Source organism: Zingiber officinale, chromosome 11B (genome assembly GCF_018446385.1).
Source record: "Zingiber officinale cultivar Zhangliang chromosome 11B, Zo_v1.1, whole genome shotgun sequence".
Classification (NCBI taxonomy): Eukaryota; Viridiplantae; Streptophyta; class Magnoliopsida; order Zingiberales; family Zingiberaceae; genus Zingiber; species Zingiber officinale.
The window spans coordinates 83,823,809-83,834,995 of record NC_056007.1 but is presented as its reverse complement, the minus strand read 5'-3'; the positions used below and the strand labels follow the sequence as shown (position 1 = coordinate 83,834,995).

The window sequence follows — 11,187 nt, the reverse complement described above, 5'->3', positions numbered from 1 at the left end:
AATATCAAAAAAGGAGAGATTGTTGGTGTAATATTCCCTGGGTTAAGGTTGACCAGGTTGACTAAACTTGAGTTGGCTCAAGATTAAGTCTTGATTTGGTTTCGATGTTTGACAATATATAGAGATTGCAGGAGCAATCGTTCAATTGGAGATATTGTTGGTGGAATTCCCTTTTGGTCAAGATTTGACCAGTTTGATGTGAAGAAGAGTCAACTAGGTTAAAGTTGACCAGATATTTGACTGAGAAAGTCCTAACTGGAGGTTAGGCAAGGGGAAGTCCTGGTGAGTGAAGTCAGGTGAAAGACTTAGTGAGTGAATCTAGGCAGTTGGGAAATCTTGGTGAATGAAGCCAAGTGAAAGACCTAGTGAGTGAAGCTAGGTAGGTGAAAGTCCTGGTGAGTGAAGCCAGACAGTGTGAAAATTCTAGTGAGTGAAGCTAGATGAAAGTCCTGGTGATAAAGTCAGGCAGATGGAAAATTCTAGTGAGTGAAGCTAGATGAAAGTCCTGGTGAGTGAAGCCAAGCAGATGGAAAATCCTAGTGAGTGAAGTCAGACAGATGGAAAGTCCTAGTGAGTGAAACTAGGCAGATGGAAATACCATATTTGACTTTAATTTTGTTGTATATACTATAGATTTTTTATGTGTATATGGCTTTAACTTTTTCTAACATATGAATATCATATTTACTGGCGATTTTACATTTGGTTGTAAATATGATGTGCACTCCATTTAGAGTCATAAAGTTAAATCGTGATTTACCATTGTAATTTAACATAACATTTTTAGTAAATATGATTTAAACCCAATTTAGATCATAAAGAGGACTTATTAAAAATGAACACTTATATATCACATTTCGTTATTCTGATATTACACATCCATAATTAATCTATATTATTAATGATATTAATACTGTGATTATTATTGACAAGTAAGAATAATAGTCTTGTGATGGATTCATATCAGCACTTTGTTAGCTATTATTTTGATTTTAATATTCTTTTAGAAATTAATGATAACTAGAACCTACTGTATAAGCATCTTTTTGTTCATTAGGGATGTATCACAATTCTATCAGTATGTTGTAGCTGCTAAGAAAATGCAAGATTTACAAAGTAAAAAAAGAACCATTTACATGAATTTGTGTATTTTTCTAAAGAGCAATAAGCTTATTTAACTCAGAATCAATATTTCACTGCCTATATTAGTGATGTATCGCAATTCTATCAGTGTGTTGTAGCTGCTAAGAAAATGCAAGATTTACAAAGTAAAAAAGAACCATTTACATGAATATGTGTATTTTTCTAAAGAGCAACAAGCTTATTTAACTCAGAATCAATATCTCACTGCTGTTATAAGCGAGGTACTGTTACCTAATAAGCTTAAAGCTTCGTAGGCATGGCTCCATTTGTCTAAACCCTCGAAGACTTCATACATTTGGAATAACAGTGCGAGGTAGCAGACTCTATACCCTTTTCCAGTTTAACCAACAAAGGGAAATTACAATTCCAGAAAAGAAAAGAACAAGAAAGGTAAGTATCAAATTGTTGCGGTGGAGCTTGCATCAGCAGCACTCTCCGATCCTGAGGGAAGAGCATTGTAAGTGTAGTTTCGTCCCCGGCCGTATTGTAGTAGGCTACCATAAGTCCTATCCCATACCCCAACAAATAGCACTTCTGTGTCGGGACTGAATGACATGCCTGAGATTTCACCAAAGAAGTCCAGCTCCTGTCGCTTGTTGTACCCACTTCCCACGTCGTAGATATGAACAAAATCAGCAGGTTCTGCCATTGCCAAAAATTGACCATCAGATGAAAAGCGAACCGATCTGATAGCGCCAAGATTGCCTCTCAATACGGCAACAGATTTTGATAGATTCCTGATGTCCCAAATCCGGCACGTTTTGTCCTGGTTACCGGTGGCAAACGTTTGGCCATCAGGATTCCATGACGATGCAAATGAGAAATCCAGATGACCTTGCAAGGTATGGACAGTCTGCAATAACCAGAGTTGCAAAAGTTGTTATTCGAGCTAGATTTCAAGTTTCGAAAGCCAAACCACGCAGCATTTAAACCACTATGGTGGAGTGTTGATAAGTCACTAAACTTTAACAAATTTTCCATTTACTACTTTAAAACTTAAAGATAAATCAGAATCATAGTGTATTTATTCTCTAATTGGATCTCTTAAGACCATTGTACTAATGTTTTACTCCTAACATTATTAGCATTTGAATACTACAAACCTTTCCCGTATGAGCATCAACCAACATGCTGTTAGGATCATCTCCCACAATGACAAGAACTTTTCCATCAGGACTACGTGATGTATGCTGCAAAAAAAAAAAAAAATGACACCGTCAGTTATATTAACAATCCAAATGTTAGCATGCAACACAAACAAAATAACTAACACAAAATTCAAACATGGAACAAAAAAAAAATTAAAAGATTCCCTTCACTGCTGGCTGAAGTAATAAGGTACGTGCATTAATATTACTAGGAATTTGGTTTAACCCATTCTGGATAATTTTACAAATTATTTGTCTTACATTCACGGGCCATGGAAAGCGAAAATGCTTGCAAAGCTGAAATTTCTCCATATCAAAGTCTCGTACTCCACAGTCATTATTTGAAGACATGAAACAAACAGCCCCACTGGATGTGTCATAATACAGTCAGGAAAAAAAATACACGCAAGAAAGTTAGTGACAGTAATGCATATTACCTCGAACTTTCATAAATCTCCAAAGCATTGGTGATAGCATTGTCATCATATGTCGTTCGGCAGCAAAAGCTAATTCCTTCCCGGTCTAAAAACTGTTTCAATTTCAAAGAAAAGAATATTGGATGACATTGATTTCACCATCAATCATATGTACACTGAAGCATGGTAATAACCTGTGGACATGCTCAACTAGAAAGAAACAAGCATACAGATACTTATTTTTCTCTAACAAATTCAGGGAAAATCCATTTATCAAGGCCAAAATTTGGACATATACATGAAGCAAGAATTCAACATAACAATACAACACTTGCATCAACAATAATCACAGTGCTTCAAAATGCGCATTAAAGAGAATTCTCAAGCACTTCTATTTAACAAGAATTATGATATATATATATATATACAACAATGCAACATTTGCATCAATAATAATCACAGTGCTTCAATATGCACATCAAAGAAACTTCTCAAGATCATCTTAGTAAAAGGATGTCAAGTTTTAACTCAAATTGGTTTCTCAATCAAGTTCTTCTAGTGGGAAAAATGATATCTAAAAATAAACACTATCATCAAACCAAATAATCACATCATGGGGTAATCAATAGGTAGCTATGGTAATCACTGATCATACATTGAACCAAAAAGATGAAGTGTAGCAACCAAATTATCCATGTCAGAGGATTCAGTGAGACAGGCTGATTGATCCAATCAAGGTTTAAAATCTCGACTAATGCCGAGGTTACCAGAACGATATGGTTTCGAAACTATATATATATATATAAGTTGTATATTATTTTTATGTAACTTGACAACATGCCTTTCTCAAAACTTCTGAAATAAAGGACAGATAATCTTAAGCATTTTCTAGGTGTAAAAATCAGACATTCATATCAACAAAAATAAGTATTTCATATGATTAGGAAGCAAGAATCTAAAAAGAGAGAGCTAGTATGTTAATCTTCATGATTCCAAATCTCAAAATGATTCTAAGATAAAAAAAAAAATTATCACCTATAATAATTATATAAATTAATCCTAATTTATATATAATAATTATATAAATTAACCCTAATTTATATATAATAATTATATAAATTATTTATTTATTTAATTATTAAGTTATATAATTATAGTTTATAAAAGGGCAGCCCGGTACACAAAGCTCCCGCTATGCGGGATCACAGGGAAGGATCCATTGTACACAGCCTTACCCTGCTTTTTACAAGAGACTGTTCCATTGCGCCAAGGCTCCCCTTCTAATTATAGTTTATAAATATTCTAAATATATATATATATATTAAATATTATAGTTTATATTGCATACTAAAATCAAATTTATATATTTTTTAAATTTTTTAGAATTATTTATAAAATTTTAATCTATTTTAAATTTATAAAAATAATTTAAAGTTTGATTTTAAACTTACTGTAAATTATATAACTATATATTATATAAATGATCTATTTTTATTTTATTTTATATTTTAAACAAAAAATTATATATTGTAATTATATTAATTAATTAACTGTTTATTTAATTAATTATTAATTTATATAATTATAATTTATATAATAATTAATTAGAAATTAGAAATTATATATATAATTTAACGGTTTTAATTAAAACTTTTAATAAAACCCTACTTTTTCTTTTTTCCTCGTGTATTCCTCGATTCTGCCTTCAATTCTTCCAACTCCTCCCCTTCTTTGCGATTTTTTCTTGTCTCGCCCGCCTCCCAGAGCTAATCTTTCGCCGATGCATCTAGGTAAGTCTTCATCCCCAAATTGATTCCTTCTTCCTTCTATTGCGTGCATGTCACGCACGCGATGACACAAGCGAAATTATTGCATGTTTTGTGCAGGTGTCGATCTCGTGAAAAAACCATTCGTTTCAAATGGCATGGCTCCAGATTTCATTCATTGGATTCAATTATAAATTAAAAATCTTATAATACATCATAGACAAGCAATCCCGATCTGATGGATGAATAGGAATGCTATTTTACGGGTAAGATCATGAACCGATTAAGGGACCAAATTGTATGAGCCACATTAATAATGAATTATCTGCTATATTAGATGTACCCGACAGCTTGAACTTTTCAAATATAATACATAAAGAAATCATACCGAAAATAGAAGGGAAACTAAGGCCTTTAGAGAAAAGGCACATACTTATGTATTCCAGCTTCCAAGTTTAACCAAAATAAACAAAAAACCAAAACGGCATCATAAAAATAGAAGTCTAGCACAGGTGCGCTAAAGTTAGCTACATAATAGATGTTTCGATTTTCATCACACCCTGATGAGTCTCATACATGGTTATGTTCAATGATTTGTCATAGGGTAACAGGTCCATCCACCAAAAATGATTGTCCCACCTGGATATAGTAGATCCTTGGACTAACTATCCTATGTAACATCTCATCATGATATGCGGCTAAGTGAGCATCCTAGCTCCCCTCCCAACCACACACCTTCTCAAGTTGACGAAGCCTGTAGTCTCTAGCCCATAATCCAACCCGCTCAGCCTCATAAACTCTGTGGGAAAAAGGGCCAGCATAATACCACATGTCATAGGGAAATCCATCAACCAACAAAATTAAGTATCCACTATCCCCCAATTCTATCAATCCATAAATCACCACCTCTCTTACCAATGTTGAACAAAAGGGAATGAAAATCATTAAGCATACAAAATAAACTTAAAAAAATTAGCACCAGATTTGTAAGTACAAACATGAAGAATGTATGAATAATCTTTGTTTCTTTATTATATAAGGTTAAGAAGAAAATAATTTACTAATTTGAATGGAATAAAACAAATATGTTATTTGCTGTTTCATTTAATTTGTGGATCTTGCTTATAACACACACCAATAATAATACACTAAAAAACTTCAGGTAGGAACAAGCTTTCTCCAGTTAAATGAAGAAGAAGGCCTTTGTTCACCCCAAAGAAAAGGGCGAACAGATGCGCTCAAGTGCACAACTTCTGTCAGGTCAAATGCCCATCATCTGCTCCGAAAGAAGATACGAAGCAGATGGAAAGGAAGGAAAAGTAGTGAATGCCATCCTCAGTTCGTGTCAGTCATTTCAATACTCAACTGGTAGGTGGCGGCGGTGATAACAAGATTGTCTGAGAGCAGAGTACTGATTGGTTTAAAAAAGGCTGTTAATAGAATTCAAATAGGTTATCTAAGAGATTAAAATGTTAAATAGATTGATAGGCAGTGGCCATGTCAAGCCACTGCTTGCAATGTAACTATTAGAACAAGAAAGACTAGCCATGAAACAAGAGAATCCCAATGTCAAATTCACAGTTGCAATTTTGCAAGTAATATGCACATGCCACAAAATCCACGGTCAATAAAAACAAGCACCAGACATCTTCATACCCCCAGAATCCCATTGGTGGCAAATGAAAGTGGTAACACTCCATAATTGGCAGGTGATTGTTGATTGGTTAAAATATGAGCATTACTAGAGTTCAGATAAGATTGCATATCCTAGCTAGCACAAGGTTTTCTACCAAGCCTTAACAAATCAAATTCCACAAACAACAAATACTCACAAAAGTGGGTCAAACCAGCCAACCTAACAACATCTTAGCAATTCTTATCAATTCTCGAATGACAAACAATTAGCTAATCTAGTCAAGCTAGCAGTGTTCCAGGAACGATGGTCTGACTAACAATTAGGCCAACAACTACAGTGAAAAATATACAAAAGCACAGTATAGTTTCAGTTTGCTTGGTCTCTACATACTGGTTAGCTGATAAACAAAACAGTAATATGCATAGTTGGAAGGAAGTAACAATTTAAATGATTTAGGTCAGATGGAGAGAATAGCCAAGGAAGGGGAGTGGATGCAAGTGTGTGTGATGCAACAAGAAAGTTCAAATTGTTAAAAAACAAGTGTGTTGCATGAATGCAGACTGCAGAGTCTATAAATGATTAGCTGACCTCTCTATGATTTCTCAAAATTGGTACAAATAAAATCAACACTGAAGATCAAACAATTAAATGAGGACCACTCAAAGGACACAAAAAGGCATAGTAGTAATAACTGGTACCTAAAATCTAGCCTAATTTAGCAATGGAGTTTGAGAGCTGCTTACAAGCAAAATAGATTTGCGAGACTGTCCAAAATGGAACCAAATAGAGATCAATCAGTTAGGAATTTTATTTATAAGGGCATGTTTCCTTCATGGAATCTTGAACTCCCAGAAAAGCTATGACAGTTATGCAATTACAGTGTCCAGTTTTGTACAACCAATTTTTTGAGATTCTCAGACCTCTTACATGCCCATGAGAATCACATTCACCCAATAAAGTGATGCCCACTATCTTATATTCCCTCTAATTGGAAATGTTAAACTAGTTCTTAGGATAAAATTACCCTCTGCTTTTATATAAAGTTGATGCTTAATGAAATATAATATATATTAATAAATATTCAACTCATGTTAATATTATAAATAGTCAAATGATATTTTTAAGATGAGTAATATTGGAAACTAAAGGATACTATTATCACATTCCTTTCAATGGATTTGTTCAAACTCACATTCTTGTCAATTTACAATGTGAACGATTGTCAGGTAATGCTTATTCTAATGGTGATCTCTGATTCCATGAACCAAAAAATCTCTAAAACAACATTCTTCAATTATTCCTGAAGGGGCAGTTCTTATGCACAAAATTTCTTGAAAGCATGTTAAAACACAAATTTCAATACAGGCTTTTCCATCAAATCATGAACATTGCCATGGAATAAAGATTAACTATAGAACAAACATTTTAGCACTCATGGAAATATCTACAAGAAACAAGTTCTCTGTATTTATTTAGTCAGCAATATTTATGGTAAAAAAATTGTTTAGACAAACAGGACTGGTCAACTAGTCAAAGTATAACACAACACATAGGTAGCTCAATCATTAACCCACCTCCAAGCTACAAGTATAGATTCTTTCAAACGTAGCAGACAAAACAATAACAATAAAAACCATGTAAAAAACATAAGCAACCCAAGATTCGGAAGATTACCTTACAGATAAGTTCACCTTGGAATCCTCCTGCTACAAGCAAGTTATCTTTCACAGCTAATGTACTAACTTGTGTTTGTGAAAATCCTTCCAACAAGCTACCAGGGTGTTTCTGTAGACAGATACTATTTTTGTAAACCTAACTTGAAATGCATTCCAGATATCAAAAATCATAACCTCAATTCTCAAAAACACCTTAAGTGGGACGAACACAGTTAAAATATACCAGCAACAATAAAGTAAAACTGATTCTATTAGCACACCTCACATGGAGCTATATGCCCTGAAACATTGATAACTTCATATTTTTCTCCATTTAAAGCGGACCAATGAAGCACAGAATAATGTGACATTAAGTAGACATCGTGCTTTGATGTAGCCCAAACCAAATTTCTCAGCTGCAAATTCAAAATGGAATAGGGGTCATCAATAAGAGTACTTGAGCTCATATAATGCTTTAAGCAACCTAGAAAACAGAGTTGAGAAGAAATAATTTACAGGCTTGACACAGATGCTCCTCAACATAACTGAGTAGTGAAAAATTAAGGTCATATTCAACTTGCCAGCAGCAATTGACTTGTTCACAAGAAATGCAAATCCAAAGAAACCTCTGAATTCTTCTACTATATGGATGGTTGATCAAAAGAGTAAGGACCGATACAAAGTACAAACAACAGGAAGTTGGCATAGGTGTGCAGTAGTGTAACACATGTGAAACCATCAAACAGTCATCATTCTTGTATTATGAGAAACTGATAGCTATATGAAAATTTACATATGTGATGAGAGAATGTCTGTCCTTAAGCACTATCCTACTGGAAAATAAATAGCTTGGATTATGGATCCAATAGAAATATACAATAAATTCCAACAGATTGCTAGCTAATGGGTTCCTTTCTACATCACTGATGAAGAAAACGTGTTCCATAATTTAAATTCAAACCACAAAAAATGTGAGCACGCCTTAAATTTGATTAATTTAATTGAAATGCAAACCCCTCCATGCCAATCTGATTAAGCAACTCATTTTGGCAAGATCATGAGATTGTAGAGAAGTGGAATTATTAGTTTCAAGCCAAAGGATGGAACAAATTAACTCACTTGGAAATGAAGAATAGTGGATTTGACAGATCTTGTATTTCGCTGGAACTCATAATACATGCCACCTTTCTCTGTTGGTTTGCATTCCTACACGATTAATGGGAAAAAAAGGAGCTGGATGGTCAGCAAAGATGTGTTCACTAGTAAATGCAACTGAGCTACTCATTCATCGAAGTTCATGTTCATGCCTTTTCAGATTCTTCTCCAGAATTTGGAACATTTTCATAGTTTTTGTACTGCTCCAGCCTGGTTTGTCTATACCTCTCACGTGTAATGCTTAGTGTACTCCATGGTATTCCTTGAATATCTTTTCCTTTCCTTGCTTGAGCAGAGGAAATATCATTTGCCCTTCCATTCTGAAATTACAAAGACACTAAGTTGTAAAAGACATAGAAATAAGAAAACATTGAAGAACAAATAGGAAAGCAATACAATAATGATGATGAGAAGTTTGTATTTTATTAAAGATAAACAAAAATGAGTGATAATATTACAAATGCCATCCTGTTAAATGGAGAAACTAAAAAGGAAAGAAGTAGATATAAGCATACCAAAGGGTCATATTCTTCATCATCAGAGTCTGAATAGCCCATTGCTCTACCTTGAAATTCTTCATACATGTCATCTTCTACATCGCCCATCTCATAATCTTCTGCCATTTCATCCATATCATCTAAGTGGTATCGTGGCATATATTCTCCTGCCAAAGATAAATAGATATTAATGTATTTTCAAGGATAAGAATAACCACATAAACATGACAGAAAATTTTCAGACAAAATCAATGAAAAAATAAATACAAACATTCAAAGAAATAACACCATCCAAAAGAGAAACAAGAGAATATGATTTTACAAAATATCAAAATAAAAAGGGCCATGCTCATTCATTGATGCACCATCCTAAAGATTCAGAAATCACAATTATAAATTATTAAGCAAGCGTCCAAAAAGGAAAAAAATTGCAAGAGGCCACAATCACACATATATATTTACTCATAACAAAAAGATTTCCTTCAATATCTCTGCACTATTGTACTCAAAACTCAAAAGCAACCAGTTATTCACAGAAATCATCACGAAGAATGGGGGAAAAAAATCATTTTTCAAAATGTCTGCACAACCTATGGAGAACGCCAACTGAATATGAGAAAAAGATAGAATATTTTAATCTAAGCTTACACAACATCAACACTAAGAGATATTAGTCTGATCAACTTAAATTGCCTAACTATAAAATGGGTCGCTTTTGCGCATAAGTTTACAACAAATCAAAATGTAACTAACAAGGACATGAATCAGTCCGAACCATAAAACCAAATAGACCACGTCCTTCACTAATTTATCCCAGACAACACAGGAAATCCAAAAGGAAGATAGATTTTATAAAGAACCCCTAAAACCTTAAATGAGATCTTTCAACTAAAGCGGCAACAGAAGCAACACCTGAACCTTAGCACTTAACTGACGACATGAGGACAACAAACAACCAATAGAGGCCGATGGCCTTTAAATCGATTGCAGATAACAAAGATCTTATCAGGTCAGGGAACGAATCGCAAAAAAAAAAAAAAAAAGATGGGTTTTCATAATTAGTATGCACCTCCAATAGGTTACCAGGACATGTCGAGCGATGATTAGCATCCACACGGTGTCCGAATCCAAAGCATCGGACGCCTTCCAAGCATAAACCGAAGAAATTCCCGAAAATAAAAAGGATAGGATTAGGGTCCCCCCCCCCCTTTTTTTTTTTTTTAATGCATTCCCTATGGATGAAGCAACAGCGAAAAGGATACGAATAACAAACTGAGTGATAATGGATAGGCATGAGTAACACTCACTGAACTTACTAAACAAATTTCTCTCTTCATTCTTTTCTAGTTAGTAATTTTATGACCGGATCTTAGTATTATTATTATTATTTAGAAGTTCTCAATTAACACAGAAGTTTGGAGATAACACTAATTTTTTTCAAATACTCCTATTACTTTTATGAGAAATTTAATAAAATCAATTTCAATTTATAAAGGTCTTATTTAACTAGGCAGGATACTAGAGGATGATCCATTGTCTTTGATTGATGGATTATGATGAATCTTACTTGTTTAATAGATAGGGTCTATCAAAATAGATCAATCTATATAATGGAACATCTTCTGATCTATCAATTATAGACAAGAGATCCGTCTTCTTAATTGACAGTACCTTTTTTTTTTAATTTAAAAAAGTCATGTTGGACTGATTCATCCGCAAGCTGTTCTTAATTTATATTTAAACCCTTTAATAAATTTGAAAGTATCAAAAG

The 11,187-nt window shown here is 33.7% G+C and overlaps 1 protein-coding gene across 3 annotated transcripts; it reads right to left on the bottom strand.

Moving 5' to 3' along the window:
- Window positions 1-1,238: 1,238 nt before the first annotated feature.
- On the bottom strand, window positions 1,239-10,681 carry LOC122034350 (uncharacterized WD repeat-containing protein C2A9.03-like). 3 transcript variants are annotated; one of them, XM_042593560.1, is made up of 10 exons: window positions 10,486-10,681; window positions 9,435-9,583; window positions 9,072-9,239; window positions 8,884-8,970; window positions 8,046-8,180; window positions 7,784-7,894; window positions 2,729-2,820; window positions 2,553-2,658; window positions 2,247-2,333; window positions 1,239-1,996 (listed from the first exon to the last, which is right to left on the bottom strand). In XM_042593560.1, the coding sequence occupies exons 2-10, from the start codon at window positions 9,573-9,575 to the stop codon at window positions 1,541-1,543; spliced, it is 1,383 nt and encodes a 460-aa protein (XP_042449494.1). In that variant the 5' UTR covers window positions 9,576-9,583; window positions 10,486-10,681; the 3' UTR covers window positions 1,239-1,540. The 3 variants fall into 3 exon arrangements, with proteins under 3 accessions (XP_042449494.1, XP_042449493.1, XP_042449495.1); XM_042593559.1 differs by having other exon boundaries at window positions 10,500-10,681; XM_042593561.1 differs by lacking the exon at window positions 10,486-10,681 and adding an exon at window positions 10,329-10,445.
- Between the last annotated feature and the right edge of the window lie 506 nt (window positions 10,682-11,187).